The following is a 22,788-nucleotide window of genomic DNA, read 5'->3' as shown; positions in this document are numbered from 1 at the left end:
TTTCGAGACAAAGAAACTTCGTCTGTAGGTGCCTGTCAAGTATGAAAGTTTCATGTCGTTAGATTTCAAGCTAGTATATGCAAGATCGCATGATTTCATCATTATAAAAGTTTTTTTACTGCATTATAACACATATATGCTTGATTGAATCACTATGAAATTTTTTGGACAACCTTAGAACATATATAAGCATGATTTCATCACTATAAAAGTTTTTTTACTGCATTATAACACATATATGCATGAGTGAATCACTATGAAGGTTTTTTGACAACCTTAGAACACATATAAGCATGATTTCATCACTATAGAAGTTTTTTTGACAATATTAGAACATATATAAGTATGATTTCATCACTATGGAAGTTGTTTTGACAATATTAGAACATATATAAGTATGATTTCATCACTATAAAAGTTTTTAAATTGTCTAATAATACATATATGCATGATTGAATCACTATGAAAGTTTTTTGACAACCTTAGAACACATATATGCATGAATAAATCACTATGAAAGCTTTTTGACAACCTTAAAACACATATATAGGCATGATTTCATCACTATGAACTTGTTTGATTGCCTTATAACACATATAAGCATGATTTTATCACTATGAAAGTTTTTTGACAACATTAGAACACATATAAACATGATTTCATCACTATGAAAGTTTTTTGACTGCCTTATAACACATATATGCATGATTGAATCACTATAAAAGTTTTTGACTGCCTTATAACACATATATGCATGATTGAATCACTATGAAAGTTTTTTTACAACCTTAGAACACATATATAAGCATGATTTCAATACTATGAACTTGTTTGACTGCTTTAGAACACATATATGCATGATTTCATCACTATGAAAGTTTTTGACAACATTAGAACACATATAAGCATGATTTCATCACTATGAAAGTTTTTTTACTACCTTATAACATATATATGCATGATTGAATCACTATGAAAGTTTTTTTACAACATCAGAACACATATATAAGCATGATTTCATAACTATAAACTTGTTTGACTACCTTAGAATGCATATAAGCATGATTTCATCGCTATAAAAGTTTTTTGACAACATTAAAATACATATAAGCATGATTTCATCACTATGAAAGTTTTTTGACTGTCTTATAACATATATATACATGATTGAATCACTATGGAAGTTTTTTGACTGCCTTATAACACATATATGCATGATTGAATCACTATGAAAGTTTTTTGACAACTTTAGAACACATATATAAGCATGATTTCATCACTATGAACTTGTTTGACTGACTTAGATCGAACACATATAAGCATGATTTCATCACTATGAAAGTTTTTTTATAACATTAGAACACATATATGCATGATTTCATCACTATGAAAGCTTTTTGACTGCCTTATAACACATATATGCATGATTGAATCACTATAAAACTTTTTTGACAACCTTATAACACATATATGCATGATTGAATCACTATAAAAGTTTTTTAACAACCTTAGAACACATATATGAGCATGATTTCATCACTATGAACTTGTTTGACTGCCTTAGATCGAACACATATAAGCATGATTTCATCACTATGAAAGTTTTTTTACAACATTAGAATACATATAAACATGATTTCATCACTATAAAAGTTTTTTGACAACCTTAGAACACATACATGCATGATTGAATAACTATGAAAGTTTTTGGACAACCTTAGAACATATATAAGCATGATTTCATCACTATGAAAGTTTTTTGACTGCATTATAACACATATATGCATGATTGAATCACTATGAAAGTTTTTTGACAACCTTAGAACACATATAAACATGATTTCTTCACTATGAAAGTTTTTTGACAACATTATAACATATAAGCATGATTTCATCACTATAAAAGTTTTTTGACTGCCTTATAACACATATATGCATGAATGAATCACTATGAAAGTTTTTTGATAACCTTAGAACACATATATGCATGATTGAATCACTATGAAAGTTTTTTGACAAACTTAGAACACATATATAAGCATAATTTCATCACTATGAAATTGTTTGACTGCTTTATAACACATATATGTATGATTGAATCACTATGAAAGCTTTTTGACAACCTTAGAACACATATAAGCATGATTTCATCACTATGAAAGTTTTTTGACTACCTTATAACACATATATGCATGATTGTGATACATAATATATTTATTTGACAGCCTTATAAACCATATATGCATGCTTGAATCACTATGACATCTTTTTAATAACCTTAGAACAAATATCTGCATGATTGAATCACTATGGTTTTTTTTTGTCAGCCTTAGAACACATATCTGAATTTTATTAATGTCTTTCACTTTAATGCTAGCTAGTCTATGTGTCATTCATCCATGTTATTTTGATTGCCTTATATTAGGTGCATTGCATATAATTTATTTCATTATATTTTGTTTATCAATACTAACCTTTCGGTTCTCTTGTAGGATGTTGGAGATAATCAACGTAGAGAAGCTGATCGAGGCATGGATGAAGGGGCAAATCGAGACAATGAAGATGATGATGCTCAGAATCTTGGCGATGATTAGATTCATGTGTTGAATTTGTTGCACCTTCTTGTTGTTTCAAACGAAACTCTTTGTATATATTCACTTGTAAATAATTAGAACTTGGCGAAGATTATAGTGGATCGATAAATTTTTTCCCTTGTAACTTGTGTTAAATTTGCTTTACCTGCCTTTGTATATATATATTTTTATGTGTACTTTGTTTTTTATACACATGATATATAAATTGTATAACGAGAATTTTTGTCTCGATATTTATATTTCAAACAATTTTTTTTTTTTAATTTTTGCGATGGATAATATCCATCGCTGATTAGTATCGGCCTAAAATTTAGCGACGGATTAGGGGCAAATATTTATCTATCGCAAAACTGAATCGACCAATGTTTTGCGATGGATTATAATCCATCGTAAATCCATCACAATAATAGCGACATATGTGTATCTATCACAAAACCAAATCTCTGTGGATTAGCGATGGCCACATGATGGATTATGGCATTCGCTAATCCATCGCAAATTAGCGATGGAAGTAGCGACAAATATGTTTCGTCGCTAATTAGCGAATAGAAATTGCAATGAAAGTTATCCGTCGCTAATCCGTTTAGCGACTGATTACGTCCGTCGCTAATCCACAAATTTCTTGTAGTGATACCTGGTAAAACCATTTTTTTTTTATCATTTTTACATTGAAAAATTGTGAGTCTTAATCAGAACTCGGGTTGGGTCTGGGTCTGGTATACAATTTCACAAACTATACCCAAGTTCATGTATTAATCGGACCTTCAGGTCCGAACTCGTGTCTTAATAGGGTCTTCTTATTTATCACTATACTCGAACCCTATAGGTTTGATTCGGGTTGGGTTCAGGTAAACGAGGCCCGTTGACACCCCGTTGCCAACCACAGGAAGAGCATATCAAGTCAACATTGTAAGTAAGAGATATGTATGGATCTCACTCTCACGGTTTTCGAGTGAGATGCATGATTCTCCAGTCAGATGTGTGGTGGAGATCGAATATAGCCACGAACCGATCATATATATAATATGACCTAATGTGGGCTAGCCAGCCCTTCTAGAAATTTGTTTATATTTATCGTTGGAGAGTGACGATGTTGCTAAGCAGCCGCACATTCCACGAATATGCTTACCCCTTCAAGCCTACTTCACAAACCAAAGCAACCTTACCTTACACCTGTACCAAGAGAGTTATCAAAATGTTAGATAAGTACCAATTATGGCCAAAAGTGAACCAATGAATAACCTGATCACAGATTATCAAAAGCACTCATTTTTTTTTTTGGGTATGCTTGGTTGGGCAAGTTATTGCGATGTTTTTGGATAGTGAAGGCCTCTGTAGGTACCATGTCTTTTTGTAATCATCTCGTGTTTGCTTGTTCAAAAGGGTTATCTGATTGCTATGATGTCTTGTATGACAATATCTCTATCCGATTTTTGCTAGTTTCAAAATTTAACCCTCGTTGGTGCACGCCACCTTGTGTTGGGAAGTTGCAAGTTCGAATCCCAATGGTATATGTTGTACTTGTATAACTGGTAGGGGTCGACCTACCCTCAGCTTTCTCTGTCGAGAAAAATAAAATAAAATTTAACACTCGCCTTATACGGTTGGTAGAGAAAAACTGGCTTAATTTTTGGAGTCACCCTAAATTGTGAGGATGCCCAACTGCACATATGGTACAGTGAGAGGTCGTTGGCAGTATGATGGGAATCGGGTTGGATTTGGTTCGTATGTAGGTTTTACTGAATTCGATCTAACTGGGTACTAGATAATCAAATTTGGATACAAAAGAATAGTACCAAATCCGAATCCAACTAGCATAAAATAGCTAATTAGATATACTTACATGTAGTTAGATTGTGATATTTGTTGGACCCTTTAAACCTTTCGGACTCCAATTGTTAATAGATGCTCCTTGGCTTACTGTATCTCCCTAGTGGATTTGGATTTGGATTTGGTAGATCTTTGACATAATTCTCAATATTTCCACCAGGAGTAGGGTCCACTTTGACTTGCCATCACAATATACACAAGTAAAACCATCTTCTTGAGTCCTTTTGTTTGTTTTTAGCATCGCAATCATGTGATTAGAATGGAAAGCCAATCATGTGATTAGAACGGATCAAGGAGAATATTGAAAAAAAAAAATATTTTGAATCCTTTTTAAAGATTATTTTAAAAATAAACAGATCCAATTTGTTTCCTATTGATTTTTTTGCGGCTTAATCAGGCTTATTAGCAATGATACTAACAACTTTGTCATTTTTCTCCTCCTGAAAAAAAAAAAACTGCTTACCTCAATGGGAATCCATAAAATCCGACCCGGATTATATAGGATTTGGTACGGTTTGAGTCTGGATAAGCCCGACCCGTTGCCACCCCCTAATTCTAAGTAGAGGTGTCAACAGGGTTTGGTTTGGATCTAGGTGGAATCAGACTTGAACCAGATTTTTGGGTATGGTATCGAGTCCGAACTCAAGTCTAATAGAGTCTATTATAAGATAAACAATACTCAGACCCGATAAAAATTACAAGAACCAGACCTGATAAAATAATATTTTTACATTGAAAAATTATGGGTCGTAATCGGAACTCAAGGCTGGCCCAGGTGTGGTCAATGTATTATCCGGAGTCGGGTCTTAATTTGGGTTTTCTTATTTGTCACCATACCATACCTGAACCCTATAAAATGGTTTGGGTCAAGTCCGGTTAAACCAGACCCGCTGACACCCTTATTTGTAAGATAGCTCCGTGCAGCTTCCTGAATGGTTGAACCTATCATCATTGACTGTAGACGTTTCAATCTCTGGCTCTCTAGGGCTATAGCGGCTCTTTCTCATTCTTTTTACTTCTCCCTCTCCCGGTGAAGAGGAGGAAAAAAGAAAGAAAGAACGAAAGAAACAAAAGAAAAGAGACTAACGAAAAAGGAAGCTCTAATCTAATGATCTTTCCTGTCCGAACCCAACTCTCTGGATCCTTTCTTCTTAGTTGGATCATATTTCTCTAATTCGACTTACCGGTATTCCTTTCCCTTCTTCTTCTGGGTCGTTTGGGAGCCTCCCAGTCCCTGCAGCTTTCGGGATGGGGAAAGGCGGACAGGACGAGGAGCCTCACGGCGGCCAGCGGGACACCTTCCCGGCGTGGGCGAGGGAGGAGAGCGAGTGCGAGGCCCACTACAAGGTGAGCGCCGAGGAGGGCCTCTCCTGGGGCGAGGCCGACCGCCGGCGGTCGATCTACGGGTCGAACGAGCTCGAGCGCCACGAGGGCCCCTCCGTCTGGCGCCTCGTGCTCGACCAGTTCAACGACACCCTGGCACGGATCCTGCTCGTGGCGGCCGTCGTCTCCTTCGTCCTAGCGTGGTACGACGGCGACGAGGGCGGCGAGATGGGGATCACGGCCTTCGTTGAGCCGCTCGTCATCTTCCTCATCCTCATCGTGAACGCGATCGTCGGCGTTTGGCAGGAGAACAACGCCGAGAAGGCGCTGGAGGCCCTCAAGCAGATCCAGTCCGAGACCGCCATGGCCAAGCGCGACGGCCTCTTCATCCCCAACCTCCCGGCGAGGGACCTCGTCCCCGGCGACGTAGTCGAGCTCCGCGTCGGTGATAAGGCCCCCGCTGATATGAGGATCCTGCAGCTGATCAGCTCGACGGTTCGGGTGGAGCAAGCGTCGCTCACCGGAGAGAACGGCGCCGTGAACAAGACGCACCACCGCGTCTGCGAGGACGCCGATATCCAGGGCAAGGAATGCATGATCTTCTCCGGCACCACCGTCGTCAATGGCTGTTGCATCTGCCTCGTCACTCAGACCGGGATGAACACGGAGATCGGGAAGGTGCATTCCCAGATCCACGAGGCGTCGCAGATTGAGGAGGACACCCCGCTCAAGAAGAAGCTCAACGAGTTCGGCGAGGCTCTCACGGCGATCATCGGCGTCATCTGCGCGCTCGTTTGGCTTATCAACGTCAAGTACTTCTTCACATGGGAGTATGTCAATGGCTGGCCCGCGAACTTCAAGTTCTCGTTCGAGAAGTGCACGTACTACTTCGAGATCGCCGTGGCGCTCGCGGTGGCGGCGATCCCTGAGGGGCTGCCGGCCGTGATCACGACGTGCCTCGCACTCGGGACGCGGAAGATGGCACAGAAGAACGCCCTGGTGCGGAAGTTGCCCAGCGTTGAGACTCTGGGGTGCACCACCGTGATCTGCTCGGACAAAACTGGGACTTTGACAACGAACCAGAACTCGGTCGCCAAATTGGTGGCAATGGGGCACGTTCCAGGCTCCATCAGGATGTTCAAGGTGGAAGGGACAACATACGATCCATCAGACGGCACGATTCAAGGGTGGCCTGCCGGCGAAATGGATGCGAATCTTCAAATGATAGCAAAGATTGCTGCTCTCTGCAATGATGCCGGAATCGTCAAGTCTGTTAATCAGTTTTCTGCAAACGGCATGCCCACAGAGGCAGCTCTGAAAGTGTGATTCTTATGCTTTTGTTCAGGAATTACGAGTATGTTTAATTGGTTGTATCGCTTTGCTACATTCGTGATGCGTTTTGGTTTCAGGTTCTTGTGGAGAAAATGGGGCTTCCTCCAGGGATTAGCAGAATCAGTTCTCTGCGAAGTAATTCACGTTTGGATGCAGCTGAAGTGACATTAGGTGAGTGCGCTCTTGGCATCCGTGGGTTGAATTAGGATTAATCTTAGATGCATATCTTGTGTTTTGTGCATGGGACCATACCTTGAATTAGCTGTGTTATATCACGCTAGGTTGCTGTAAGTGGTGGAGCCAACAAGATCATCGGATTGCTACACTTGAGTTTGATCGGATCCGTAAGTCCATGGGAGTCATTGTGAAATCAAAATCAGGAAAGAACACTTTACTGGTGAAGGTATTGCACATGGATCTTGACATGCTAGTTGCTATTCTTTCTTCTGTTTGATATTCTTCAAACGATGCTTTTAGATGGTCATCATACCTGACCTTAGAATGAGTTACCAACTGATTTTATTCTGGTCGAGGCACTGTTTCTGCTATAGTTTGGAGTTTGGACTAGAATGCTACTGAGATAGTTTTGTAGGCATAATGTTTCCTACTGAATGCTTTCAAACTATGGTGAATGCTCTACTGTAAAAACAGCCAAACAGTGTGGAAACATCCAGAGGTTCTTTTATGAAGACAAGGCAAAAGAGTCTGGAGCGGTTCCGTTCATTAGGAAAATTATTGTGTGTTAAACTAGGAAACCGAAAACATTTCCAATTTGGCAGGTGTAGTCTTGGGACTTCATGACGTTATTAATTTCCTTATGTTTACATTTTGTATCACTCACAATACTTTTTCCATTTTTTCTTGAATTTGGTGGGTTCAAATGTATGTAAAACTATGTCACGTTGACATGGCTATGGTTAGGGGGATCTAGCTGTTGTTGTGAAGTTTTTCAATATGACTAGTATAAAGGGAGATATAAAGTGGGAGTAAAAATTGAGCATCCCTATGACATAGTGCAGAGCTATGTGACATGGACACTTCTAAAAGGGCAAGCACCTGTGTAGGTGCAGATGTGACACTTGGACACAGCTTCTGTAGTGTCAGCTGTAGTCAACCATACTTGAATCAAATTTTGCCTGAAACTGGACTTTGTTAACCCTAACCAAGTCCAGTTTCACACACAGATACGTACATACATACATTTGCACACACAAATACATACATACATATACATGTAAATAAATAAATATTATTTATATATCCTCACCCCTACACTCAAGCTTTTTGAAATTACGGTGTCACACCTTTCACACCAGCACCTATGTGACATAGTGTGGAGCTGTTAGGAACTTATTATATAGTGGTAAGATCCTAAAACAAATTAGTACACAAATATTGTTCTCATTCCTAAATTTAAAAGTGCTCCTAAAATGCCTGACTTCGTGCCCATTAGTCTTTGAAATTTAATTTATGAAAACATTTTGAAAATTATGGTTAATTTAATGTGCACTAACCTTGAAAGAATCATTTCTGGAAATTAGAGAACTTGTTTAAAAGGTAGATCTATTCAAGAGAATATATTCATAGCACATGAGGTTGTTGACTTTCTTTTGAATATCAAAACGAGAAATGTACTGTTCAAAGCAGACCTGACAAAGGCTTATGTGGATTGTAACTTTCTAGAAGACTTCCTAATTTTTTTTGGCTTTAATGAAAAAATGGATCAGGACATGCGATCTGGTGTTGGCATGCCTTGTTTTAATGTTCTTATAAATGGCCAACCTGGTTCCATGTTTGGGAGTAGTAGAGGCATTAGATAAGGATCTTCTTTCTCCATATTTGTTCTTTTTAGTTATGAAAAGATTTTGTGTAAGATTGTTCTTGTACAAAAATAAAAGATTAGGTTCCTTTCTGTAAAAGATTTTTTCAGTGCCATAGGTTTTTTTGGCTGATGATGCCTTGTTCTTCATTCAAGATAAGGACTCATTGTTGCATTTTCATTTTGTCATGCAAGAATTTCAAGCTATTTCCCTAGATTAGCCAGGATAAATCCTTGTTCATCTTTTTTAATATTGAAATATAGAAAAAAAAAACATTTCTTATTTTGATAAAAAGGCTATTCAGGGCTCTCTTTGTTTCATAGCACCTTCAAAACCTTGCTTTGTGAACATTTAATAAAAAATTTGAAGGCAAACTTCAGAGCTGCAGTGATAGACTTCTATGATTGGTGGTGTGGTTCTTATTAGTGCTGTCTTGGCTTCATTTCTAGTATATGACATGATGTGTTTTTGTCTTCTAGTGAATGTGGTCCACATGATGGAATCAACTATGAGAAAGTTCCTTTAGTCTGAATCTTAATATTGTTTTAGAACACACTTGTTGACTTGGAGCATGATTTGCAAACCAAGGGAGGAGGGTCATTTAGGCATTAGAAGACTGAGAGCTATGAGTATAGCTTGTTTATCTAAGTTAAGATGGGCGGTAGCTTCAAAACGTAACAATCCTTGGTCCCTCCTTATTATAACTGAGTGCCTTTTCTTGGAGTTTATTTGTTGTAATCGTTATTCTCATAGAGGGTCATGAGCTTGGAAAAGTATAAAATCAGGTATGTGTTTTATAACGACCCCAATTGACTCTTGTAAAAATAGCGGATTTTTTTTTAAACAATTGCGGAAACAAACCCAAGGATCTGAGGCCTCACAAATTTAATATACCAAACCACAAACCGAAATGTACATTGAATCAATAGCAGAACAATCAAACTTTATTAATTTAATAAATAATGTCAATTAGACCAAAACACCAAAATCATCTATATAAAAAAGGAGCCATCCTGTCAGAGAACTAGAAATTAGTCACAGGAATTGCAGTCTCCAGCCAGCTAGTCAGGACATCACTGAGCATCCGATCCTGTAAAATAGTTTTATGAAAACAGGTAAAAACCAAAGTCTTTTGTACGAATTCCTCTAAAAATTCAAATAGTAAAAGAAAAGCATAAACCAAATTCATGTACTTGCATCTTATAAGTCTTGATTTTCTTGGAATTTTACCTCTTAAAGATGTTGATGATGGTTGGTTAAGTTGGGAGATGACTTCCTGTAATCATCTCATAGAACATATTTTCATGTTCTCCATTTAGAACCTAATCTCTCTTGACCTTATAGTGAAGTTGTTCCAATCATAGCAGACTCCTATACGGACTCTTTGATTAAATGTTCTCAGTGGCTTTGTGAGGTGACACTTGCCATCTATGTCACAGGGATTCGGCTAGCAGGGTGCCGCACCCGCGTTGACGCGACTCGACGCAGGTGCGGTCAACCCGATCTTGCGTGCGTTGACCACACCCAGGGTCATTTGTGTCCAATGTTTTTATTTTTTTTGTCCAAATTTTTTATTAAAAAAAATTGTTCTAAGGGGTGCTGCCCCCCGGAGACCCCCCCCCCGCCAGGGGCGCTCCCTCTGGACCTCCGCCCACGCTGGGGGGAGCCCCCGGACCCCCCTTTCTGCAAGGGTAAAAACTTTGAATCAGGCTCCACAACTCATCAGCTCGACCCCTCCCCTGCACAAAGAAGGCGCAGGGAGGGGGCTCGACCCCTCCCTTGCACAAATTATATATATATATATATATATATATATATATATATATATATATATATATATATATATATATATTTGCCGCACCCCGCACCCAAGTTTTTTGAAAGTGCTGCACCCACACCCATGTGACATAGCTTGCCATTTGTTGGATGGGAAATATTTTGTGGTGGTCTCTGATTGATTGACTTTTAGCAGTTGGATGGCAGGTGCTATGGAGAATGGATTAGTATATTTAAACTTTTGTTAGTTTTTATTTGTCTTTTATCTCTGGATGAGTTATGTTAACTCAACCTTACTGATGGCATGTTCCATGTGGCAGGGAGCGGTAGAAAATTTATTGGAGAGAAGTTCATACATTCAGTTACTTGATGGTTCTGTGTCAATCCTGGATGATAACACAAGGAAGCAAATTCTATCAACTCTTAGTGAAATGTCCTCAAGTGCCCTGCGATGTTTAGGCTTTGCATACAAGGAAGAATTGTCGAACTTTGCAACCTATGATGGCGAGAGCCATCCAGCTCATGAGATTTTGCTTGATCCTTTAAACTATCAAGCCATTGAAACTGATCTAATTTTTGTTGGGCTGGCTGGATTAAGGGTGAGAATGCATAAATCAATTCATATGGGCAGCACTCTTTGTTGGCTATAATGTGGATAACTAATCTGACATACTCTGTATTTCTTTTTGTTTTTTAAATCTTTTGTAGGATCCTCCTCGGCCAGAGGTGCATAAAGCAATTAAGGACTGCAGTGGTGCTGGTATCAGGGTTATGGTCATCACAGGAGACAATAAGCACACAGCTGAAGCTATATGCCGTGAAATTGGCATTTTCAGCCCAGAAGAAGACATTACCATGAAGAGCATAACTGGAAGAGAGTTTATGAGTTATCCTCATGAAAAACGCTTGAACATATTAAGAAAAACTTGTGGACTTCTTTTCTCTAGGGCTGAACCCATGCACAAGCAAGAGATAGTGAAATTGTTGAAAGCTGATGGGGAGGTGGTGGCGATGACTGGTGATGGAGTGAATGATGCACCTGCTTTGAAGTTGGCTGACATTGGTATCGCAATGGGGATAGCTGGCACTGAGGTATATTTGCTTGTGTGATAGTTTGGTGTAAGAATGATTATATCTGCATATTGTTTGAGTTTTTGGATCCTTTATTGCCATTTAATATCTATTTCCAATAACTTGATCTTTTATCGGTTGAAGCTGCTTCTTTATTTTGGTTGTGCTCTTTTCCTCTGAATATTATTTTCACAGTATATTCCATCATATTATATTGTAATTTGTGTATAGTATGGATACAGAATTATATTTAGCTTTTACATTCTCATAGGCTGTTCATTTTATATTCTAGATCTGTTCTTTTATCCAGGTTGCCAAGGAAGCTTCTGACATGGTGTTAGCGGATGATAACTTCAGCACTATAGTTGCAGCAGTTGGTGAAGGAAGATCCATTTATGACAACATGAAAGCATTTATCAGGTTGTTTTCTTGAATTTTTGTTCTTTTTCTGCCCTGTTTATGTACCTTAAAAATGTGCTCTTGACTTGGTTTGCTGGCCTGCCACCTGGCAGAGTAAGCTGCATGCCTTCATCTATGGCATCATAGTCAGCAAACTCTACAAGTCAACTCGTAACTCACCCAAGTTGGCTTGGATTGGGACCTAACAGAGTTAAAAAGTTGTATAACTCGGTTAGGACCAAACTCGGCCAAGTCATATTTTGACTCGGCCGAGTCAACTAAGACTCGACTGAGTTTATCATTGACTCGGCCGAGTCTTAGCTACCATGTTGAAGTTTAAAGGTTTTGCTAAAAATTCAAAACATTAACTAAAAGCATTAAAAACTTTTAATTTTCCAAAGCTAGATTTGAAAAGATTTCTAATTTCCAAAGTTGCATTTGGTGTTGGTACTTGTTGGATGAGAATTTATTAGCATGAGAGAAAGAGAGTTAAATGATAATACTTAATGCTGAAATATGATGATAAATAGGCATTTTATCAAAATGACACTATTTTAATGCATCTAAATAACTCATGCAATTATCTACATTTTCTGAAAACTTTATGTTTAGAATATAAAATATCATGATTACAATGTGATGTTTACGTTTTATCAAGTACATTATATACTTTGCTAATAACACACTATTTTTCAATTTCAAATAGTGAAAATTCCATTTTATTTATATTTTAAAAATATATTTAATATTTGTTACTATGTATATATATAATTTTTGAAGTTATGTTTATTACCATATATAATAAATCACACTTAATTGTTATTTTTTTATCATAAATTATATACTTATTATTTATTTTTAAAAAAATTAAATAAAAATTCTTGACTCGCCCGAGTCACTGAGTTGTATGTGGCCGATTCGATAACGAGTCCCAAGAATGCCAACCATGTATGGCATCCTTCTTGCTTGAAATGATGGATATTATCTTTGAGGTCTTCACTTGTAGAATTTTATGGGTATATCTGAAGGATGTTTGTAACGAAACAAGAAATATAGCAAAAGAGTGTCTCTTATGGTCTTACAGGAACACAATCTCAAAGAACACAAAGACCACTTATGGGTCAATCACACAAGCATTTACATATGGGCCACTTAGGGGTCAAGAATGCCATAAAAAATATAGAATTTATATAACAAATATGCTTGAACAAGCATTACATACAAGAGGGGTTACACCCCCTATTTATACACAAAAGGAAGCAAAGAAGAGCCATTGGGAAGTGCTCCCAACATCTAGAAATATAGGTGTTGGGAGCACTTCACAACATCTATATTTCAAGAGCATTATTTGGACTATAATGCCCTTCGTAAAAAAGAATACAACAACAACAACTACGCCTTCATCCCAAAACAATTGGGGTCGGCGATATGAACCAACAAAGAAAATCATTCTGGGTCTTCCACATGAATCCTTCTCCTCCATTCATTTCTATTCAATGCCATGTCCTCGGTGAGGTTCAAAGCATTCATATCCTTTCCTATCATCTTCATCCATGTCTTCCTAGGCCTACCCCGACCTCTTTTAACTAACATATTTTCACATTTCTCCATCCTTCTAACTAGAGCATCATTAGGCCTTCGCCGAATATGTCCAAACCACCGTAAACGATTCTCTCTCATCTTATTTTCAATGGGTGCAACGCCTACCTTCTTACATATCTCCTCGTTCTGAATCTTATCTTTTATTGTATTTCCACACATCCATCTCAGCATACGCATCTCAGCTACACTCATTTTTTGAATATGATGTCTCTTGGCAGCCCAACATTCCGTACCATATAGTAAAGCGAGCCTAATAGTCGTCCTATAAAACTTTCCCTTCAACCGCAATGACATGCTACGATAGCACAACACTCCAGTTGCACTTTTTCATTTCATCCACCCAACCTTTATCCTATGATTTACATCTCCATCAATTTTTCCATACTTTTGAATGATAGATCCCAAATATTTGAAACAATCATCCACCAGTATTTCTTGCTCACCAAGCTTCGCTACACTCTCATCACTACTTCGTTGCTTACTAAACCGACATTCCATATATTCTGTCTTACTCTTAACTTAAAACCTCTTGCTTCCAATGTCTGTCTCCATAATTCTAACTTAGCATTAACCCCAACTCTAGATTCATCAATAAAAACAATATCATCAGCAAACAACATACACCACGACACATTTTCTTGAATTGATCTCGTAAGCTCATCCATCACTATAGCAAATAGGAAAGGGCTTAAAGCAGATCCTTGATGTAACCCAACTCTTATAGGAAAATTGGTTGTCACCCCTCTACAAGTGCGGACATTGGTTACTGCTCCTTCATACATATTTTTAATTATACTAATGTACTTGAGAGAAACACCTTTCTTCATCATTGTCCACCATAGAACGTCCTTAGGTACTCTATCATATGCCTTCTCCAAATCAATAAAAACCATATGCAAATCTTTGTTCCTTTCTCTATTTCTCTCAATAAGTTGTCTAAGAAGATGTATAGCTTCCATAGTTGATCTTTCAGGCATAAAACCAAATTGATTCTCCGATATCATGACAACCTTCCTCAACCTAGACTCAATCACCCTCTCCCAAAGTTTCATAGTATGACTCATGAGTTTTATACCACGATAGTTTGTGCAATCTTGTATATCACCCTTGTTCTTATATAGAGTCACCAAATTACTCTTCTTCCAGTCATTAGGCATCTTATTTGTCCGCCAAATCTTGTTAAAAAGATTTGTCAACCATTCTAAACCTTTCTCTCCCAAACATTTTCAAGCCTCGATAGGTATACCATCTGAGCCAACTGCCCTTCTTGATTTTATTTTCTTCAAAGTCTTTGCAATTTCTTTCTTTTGAATCTTGCGCATGAAGTCACAATTCATCTCATGAAAAGGAATGGAGAAGTCTCCAAGATCCTGAGCATGATTTTCATTAAATAACTTATCAAAATAATCTTTCCATCTCTCCTTAATCTCCTCCTCTTTGACTAAAACCCTTTGCGTTTCATCTTTGATACATCTAACCATACCCAGAACCCTCGATTTCCTATCTCTCATCTTTGCAAGCCTATAAATATCCTTCTCGCCTTCTTTGGTATCCAACTTGTCATAAACCTCCTTATATACCTTATCCCTCGCGTTTCGAACTACTTTTTTAGCTTTTTTCTTTGCTATCATATACTTCTCCAAATTCTCATTATCACGACTTTTACTTAGATTTCTGTAACACTCTCTTTTAACCTTAATAGCTAATTTGACATTCTCGTTCCACCATGATGTATCCTTACCTAGCGGTGCACCGCCTTTAGACTCACCCAATACCTCCTTAGCCACCTTTCTCATGCCTCCCGCTATCTTATTCCACATTTATTCTAAATCCTCCTCGAGACACCAATCAGCTTCCTTAACTACCTGCTCTACAAACATTCCTTGTTTAGCTCATTTCAGTGCCCACCACTTAATTCTAGGATCTATCCTATGTCTATTCATTTTGCGGCATTGTCTAATTCTAAGATCTAAAATTAAGACTCTATATTGTGTAGCTGCACTTTCTCTCGGTATAACCTTACAATCGATGTAACAACCCCTATCTCTCTTTCTAAGTAGGAAAAAATCTATCTGACTCGTATTAACCCCACTTTTAAATGTTACTAGGTGAGACTCCCTCTTCCTAAACCAAGTGTTTGCTAAGATCATACCATAGGACAAACCAAAATCTAAAATCCTTTCTCCACTTTCGTTTCTTTCTCCTATACCATAGCCTCTATGGATACTCTCAAATCCATCCCTACTAATGCCTACATGTCCATTAAGGTCACCGTCGATGAAAGGCTTTTCTCCATAAGATATCCCTTGTACTACTCTATCTAAATCTTTCCAAAATTGACGCTTAATTGAATTATCTAAACCTACCTGAGGTGCATAAACACTAATAATATTAATAATATCCATACCTAATACTAATTTAATAAGTAAAATCCTATCACCTTTCCTACGGACCTCAACTACATTATCTATAAACTCACGACTCATAACAATCCCTACTCCATTCCTATTCCTATTTATTCCTGTATACCAAATCTTATATCCCCAAGGTTCTATCACTTTTGCTTTCTCACCTACCCATTTGGTCTCTTGTAGACATAAAATATCAATCTTTCTCCTACACATAACATTTACTAACTCTACCAACTTACCAGTTAAAGACCCTATGTTCCAAGTGGCTAACCTAATTTTATGGTCTTGGACTAACTTCTTTACCCCCACCCGTCCAACAAAGTGAGGGAACCCTTGCCTATTTGACACCGTACCCGGGCGGCGGTGTGACGCGTCGCTTCTGGGCGACGACCTAGCAACCCTTGCCCATTTATCACTGCCTCCGGGCCTATAGAGTATAGCGTGTTGCTCAATAGGGAACGCCCCAACGAAATTCTCATATTGGTTCATATTCATAGGGTATGACTAAGTTTTTATGCTAGCTGTCACTGGCCTACCACAATCCTCCTCCTTTATCCGAGCTTGGGACCGACAGTGTAAACTTCTATTGATAGAAAATAACCGTGAGCAGAATATGCTACCTCAATTCCTCACAAATATCCAAGGAACCCTAAATCTGTCATTTTAAAACTTTGTTAACGTAGATGTCATATAATTAACTCCCTGTTTATCTCTTTCAGTATTGATCATATCATCAACACAGAGAAGAAGAATAACAACACCTGCATCAGAGTGCTTAACATACATAACAATGTTAATATAAAAGACTCAAAACCAAGGTTAATTATAACAAAGCTAAATCTATTATACCAGGCCTTAGGAGCTTGTTTTAAACCAAACAAAACTTTATGTAAATGTAGAACCTTTCCTGCTCGAATTTCATATCCTAGTGGAGGATCCATATATACTTCTTTTAATTTCTCATTTAAAAAGACATTTTTGACATCAATTCTTAATGGCAACAACAACTATAAGAGTTCTAACAATGGTCATCCTAACTACTATGTAAATATTTTATCATAGTTTATTCCATATTCTTAGGAATAACCCTTGGCAACTAACCTGACCTTATATCATTCAAGAGAGTTGTCGCTCTTGGTTTTAACCTTATATACCCATCTACAACCTATAAACTTTTTTCCTTTAGGTAATTGTATTATTTGTCATGTGTTAGATTTTTCTAAAGCATCAACTTCTGTGTTCATGGCTTTAATCCATTCACGATGTGTTTCGGCTTGCTTATATGAAGTGCGTTTAAAATAAGAAAAGATTTTCGCTAGGCAAGCTCTATATTGAGGGAAAAAAGATTCATAGGATACAAATTCATGTGAGAGTCTAGATCAGAGTTACCGGAAGCTTCTTAGATAGGTGGAAAGCCCGCTTCCTGAAAACTCGCTTTAGAAGCACGATACTCCTCGCTTCCGAAACTTGATGGGAATCTCGATTCTCCCACGCTTCTCCTATGCTTTTCACACACTTCATCTATTCTTCTTATATGTTTTCTCACTCTACTTTTCATGTTTTTATGTGTTTTCTCTCACACTTCTCACTCACTTCCACGTGCTTTCTCTAAATTAGCAATCATCATTTTTATATTTTATTAAAAATTTATTTCGTACACTAAAAAATCATGAAATTAAAGAATAATCACTTTTATTTTAGTTTTTAATTGTGTTCCATTTTGATTCCCATTAAATTCTTATATTGCTTTTTTTCCTCGATTCCCGCTTCTTATACATTTTAAAATGCATTGCTTCTCGCTTTCGCTTCCCGTATCGTTTCCTAGTTTGGCAATCTTGGTCTAGATTCCCTAGTGGATCTCGTAAGGGTACTAGATTCTTGTGACTCAGGCTAGAATATATGTCAAAAGCATTAGGTTAACTGTCATTGTCCCTTCTCCTGTATTGAATGATGGGATGATTGTCTCTATCTATATTATGAACATCACCAAGTGTATTTAATTGAGGTTCTTCATTTACATTATCAATACTTAAAGAATCTTCCTTATCTTTAGGAAGTAATTCAAACAAGGAATAATTACCAACTTTCTTGGGCACATTTTGATCAAATTAACTTTCTTTTTTCAAAAAAGTCATATTTCGAGAGATATATAGTTTATCATTATGAAGATCATAACATCTAAATCCTTTTGGGGTTTCTTTGTATTCGAGGAAAACACAAGGAATTGCATGAGACAATTTGTCATTTTTATTGGTAAGAACAAAGCATTTACATCCACAAGTTCTTAGTTTAGAAAAATCAGGGGAGGTTTTCTAAAGTTTTTCAAGAGGGGTATTGTTTTGAGGCTTCACACAAAGAATATGATTTATGAGATAAATAACGGTAAGGGCGGCTTCACTCCAGAATTCCTTTGGGACATTTTTTGAAATGAGAAGAGTTCTAGTAATTTTTATTATATGCCTATGTTTTCTTTCAGCAAAGACATTTTGTTGAGGGGTATAAGTACAAGATCTTTGATGAATAATTTTATTTAGTTTCAAATACTTTTTAAAATCATTTGACATAAACTCTCCCCCTGGATTAGAGCAAAAAATAATTATATTAAACTTAAATAGATTTTTGACTAAGTTATGAAAGGATTTAAAATTTTTAAATACTTCATGTTTGTGCCTAAGAAAGTAAATCCAAGTATAACGAGAATAATCATAAACAAAGATTACACAATAAGCATAACTACCAATTGGTGCCGAACCCCATACATCCGAATGTATTAATTCAAGTGGTTTACTAGCAAAAAAAGTTCTCTCTTGAAAGGAAATGACCTTCATTTTACCGAGAATACAAGGTAAAATAATAGCAATCAAAATTTTCATTACAAAATTTCCTCAAATAAGGTATATTGGACAATTTAGATATGCTAGGATGATCTAGCCTTTGATCCCACAAAATAATATTCAAATCATGTACATTATAACAAAAAGTATTTTTGAGAATTATCAATCGATCTATGTAGTAGAGATCTCATTCTTTATGGCCTTCCTCAATCTGCATCCCAGACTGGAAATCTTGCACCAAACATTGGTCTAATAAAAAAGAGATTTTACAACCATGATCGGCAATTTTAGAAACGAAAATAAGATTTAAGTTGAGTTTTGAGACAAATCTAATTTTTGGCATAGAAAAATTTGAAGAATTTTTAAAGTCACCAAACCCTTTTATATCAAGAGAAGAACCATCAACGGTGAAAACATTAAATCTACTTGAATTATTTTTACATTCAGAAAGTAAATGATCATAAGGGGGGTCATATGGAAAGAAGCACCATAGTCCAAGAGCCAAGAAATTTTACCTGGAAGAGAAGAGGATATCGCGACTCCTGTGATTGAAGAAGATGAACCTTTGAGAATTAGTTGTAGGGCCTCCACTAATTGGGACACCAACATGGTTTCAACATATTTGAAATCTTTATTGGTTCCATTCTTATTCTCATACGATGTATCTACACTTGCCGCTCTTCGTTCATTATTTTAAATTCGAGGTAATAAGACTTAATGTGCCTCATTTTTTCACAATTATGGCATATGTTATTCTTTCTTCTTTCATCATTATGTTGCCTCCCAAAGTTGAGTCTTGTGAAGTGAGGAGGCTTGTAAGTGTTAGTGTTGGCACGAGGTCTTTGGATCACAAAAACATTATCTTTGGATTCTTTGAACTTGGTCATGGTCTTCAACCTAGTCTCTTCCATACATACTTCAGCCAAAACTTCATGAAGAGGTGGAGGCTCATCTTTCTTACGATGAGTAATGGTGACCCTCACATGTTCGAATTCGGGTTTTAGGCCTTGCATAAATTGAAAAAATTGCTCTTCTAAGATTTGTTTATTTCTTAGACGAGCATCATTGGGTGTGTCCCAAATAGGCTCAAATTTAACCATTTGATCCCAAAGTCTTTTTAAGGATCTATAGTACTCACACACACTTTTGTCATCTTGTGTGCTTTTATGGATATTGTTACATATTTTCCATTTGTAAGCAGAATCTCTTTGGGTATACGTTTGCTTGATAAAAGTCCAAGCCTCATCCGCCCTTTCAAATTCCAAGATGTTCTCACATGTTTCCACACACATGCTTCCCATGAAGAGTGAGCATTTTAGCATGGCCTACTTCCCATGCTTTATAACTATTTTGTAATGTAAGAGAGTTTTATCTCTCTCATTTCTTTTGAGGGTCTGTTCTTTCGATGTTCCATCTTCTCCTACCACAACTTTGGTAAGAGTAGGTTAAGGTTTCGGAGTGAAACCATCAATCAAATGCCACAATTCTTTTCCTACTAATATTCTTCACCTCGGCAGCCAACATATTGTAGTTGGTCCCATCGAATTTGATGGGAACAACAATTACAACTTTTTTGTTGCCACAGAGGAAAAGAGAATAAAAGAGAGAGAGAGAGAAAAGAAGAGGTACAAGAAAAAAAGATGAAGATTGTTGATGGCATGCTTCCCGAAGCAACAAATCGATTCTCCTACTATATTCACAGTCCACGACATTGTCTTCAAATACAAAGAGCAATCAAGGAGAACCAAGGCTCTGATACCATGTAATGAAAGAGCAAAAAATACAAATAGATACCTCTTATGGGTTCACAAGAACACACAAACACACGAACATAAGAACACAATGACCACTTATGGGTCAATACAAAACTCATACACATAAGCCACTTATGGGCTTGAATCACAAGTAAAAATAATGAATATTATTGAGAGATTGAGTGCTTAAGAAAGCAATACCCATCTAAGGGGAAGCACCCCTATATATACACAAAGGAGAGCCAATATGGCACTTGGGAGCATCCCAACAACTATATTTGGGAAATGATAATATTGGTCATTACAAAAACAAGAATTTACAAAACAAAAAAAAATTAAAGCAAGCAAAAAATATCCAAACACTAGTGCCCCTAGTGGGCATAACATATTGTAATGAAATATGCGGAAAAGAAATGTATGTCCTACAATGGACATTCACACATAGAAATCAAAGAACAAGTCCAAAAGAGGACATACACAAAAGCCAATAATGGCTAGAAAGCATAAAATCTTATAAATGCACTAAAGGGCTTGAAGAAGTCACACATTACAAAGGGGGAGACCCCACTTATTTATAGGCAAGAGAGGAGTGAGGGAGAGTTAGAGAAAAACAAGAGAGAGCCATTGGGAGTCCCAACAAGGAGTCGTTGGGCTCCCAACGGTCACAATTGTGACCGTTGGGGGCCCAACGACTCTTTGTTGGGCCCCCCAATGGCTGTGCATTAAATGCACGAAAAGAAAAACAAAAAAAGATAAAAAGAAATGGAAAAAATAGAAAAAGGTAAAAGGAAAAAAATAGAAAAAGGAAAAAGACTAAAATGCCCCTATTGGGCGAGTTTACAGAACTACCCCTTATCGGGTAGTGAATGACAAATATATTTATATATATATATATAAATATATATATTACATATATTTTAACACCCTCCCTCAAGCTTTACGGGGATACAACGAAAAGCTTGTTGAGAAAAAACATGAAGCGAGGAGCAGCAAGAGCTTTGGTGAAGAAGTCCGCCAACTGGTACTCGGATGTGACATAGGGCAGTGTAATGGTTCCTTTTAGGTATTCATCTCGAACATAATGACAATCCATCTCAATATGTTTAGTACGCTCATGGAAGGTGTGGTTGCTTGCAATATAGATAGCACTCTTGTTATCGCAACACATCTTCGAAGGAGTTGAGATGACGATGCCCATATCACAGAGGAGACTCCTAAGCCACACAAGCTCCATGGTTGTAGTGGCCATTGCACAATATTCCGCTTCAGTTGAGGACAATGATACTTTATGCTGCTTCTTGCATCTCCAAGAAATCATAAAGTCACCTAAGAAAACACAAAAACCAGTGGTTGAGACTCTATCATTGGGATTTCCTCCCCAATCAGCATCTGTATAGGCAATTAAATCAAGTGATGATGAAGAGGAAAGAAAAACTCCCTTAGTTATGGTGTTCTTAATATATCTGACAATCCTTAAGACTGCACTCATGTGCACAGTTGTAGGTGCATGTTGAAATTGACTGACGGAATGAACTGCATGAGCTATGTCTGGCCGAGTGATGGATAAGTATGTCAGAGACCCAACGAGTTGACGGTAGGGAGTATGATTCTCAAGAAGTGTCTCATCTTCCAGCCTTAGCTTTGCATTGATAACATCAGGGGTTTCTGTCTTTTTATCATCCGAAATTCCAGACTTGGCACAAATGTCAGCAGCAAGTTTCATCTGAGAGAGAATATACCCTCGAGGTGAATATGCAACTTCAATACCTAAAAAATATCTTAAGAAACCAAGGTCAGACATGTCAAAATTTTCTTAATATCATGGATTCCTTGCTCATCACTTCCAGTGATGATCATATCATCAACATATAGTAGTAAAATAACTACAGAGGACCCTGCACTTTTCACAAATAACGCAGTGTCAGTATAACATGAACGAAAATTTAAGCTAGTCATCACATTGCTAAATCTGTCATGCCAAGCTTTTGGAGCTTGTTTTAACCCATATAGTGCCTTTTTTAGTTTAAGAACTTTGTTTTCAC

At 37.2% G+C, this 22,788-nt stretch overlaps 1 protein-coding gene across 1 annotated transcript in view; it reads left to right on the top strand.

The window, feature by feature from the left end:
* Nucleotides 1-5,546: 5,546 nt before the first annotated feature.
* LOC149845819 (calcium-transporting ATPase 4, endoplasmic reticulum-type-like) overlaps nucleotides 5,547-22,788 on the top strand; it is a 33,597-nt gene continuing 16,355 nt past the window's right edge. Inside the window, exons 1-6 of the mRNA XM_089996032.1 lie at nucleotides 5,547-7,067; nucleotides 7,157-7,250; nucleotides 7,361-7,482; nucleotides 10,996-11,274; nucleotides 11,384-11,767; nucleotides 12,057-12,166. Coding sequence (XP_089852158.1) covers nucleotides 5,673-7,067; nucleotides 7,157-7,250; nucleotides 7,361-7,482; nucleotides 10,996-11,274; nucleotides 11,384-11,767; nucleotides 12,057-12,166 — 2,384 coding nt within the window. The 5' untranslated portion in view covers nucleotides 5,547-5,672. The remainder of the gene's footprint in view (nucleotides 7,068-7,156; nucleotides 7,251-7,360; nucleotides 7,483-10,995; nucleotides 11,275-11,383; nucleotides 11,768-12,056; nucleotides 12,167-22,788) is intronic.

The sequence above is a fragment of the Nuphar pumila genome, chromosome 2 (genome assembly GCF_984573655.1).
Source record: "Nuphar pumila chromosome 2, dmNupPumi1.hap1.1, whole genome shotgun sequence".
Taxonomy (NCBI): Eukaryota; Viridiplantae; Streptophyta; class Magnoliopsida; order Nymphaeales; family Nymphaeaceae; genus Nuphar; species Nuphar pumila.
The sequence above is the reverse complement of the archived record's forward strand: the minus strand, read 5'-3'. Positions and strand labels throughout refer to the sequence as shown.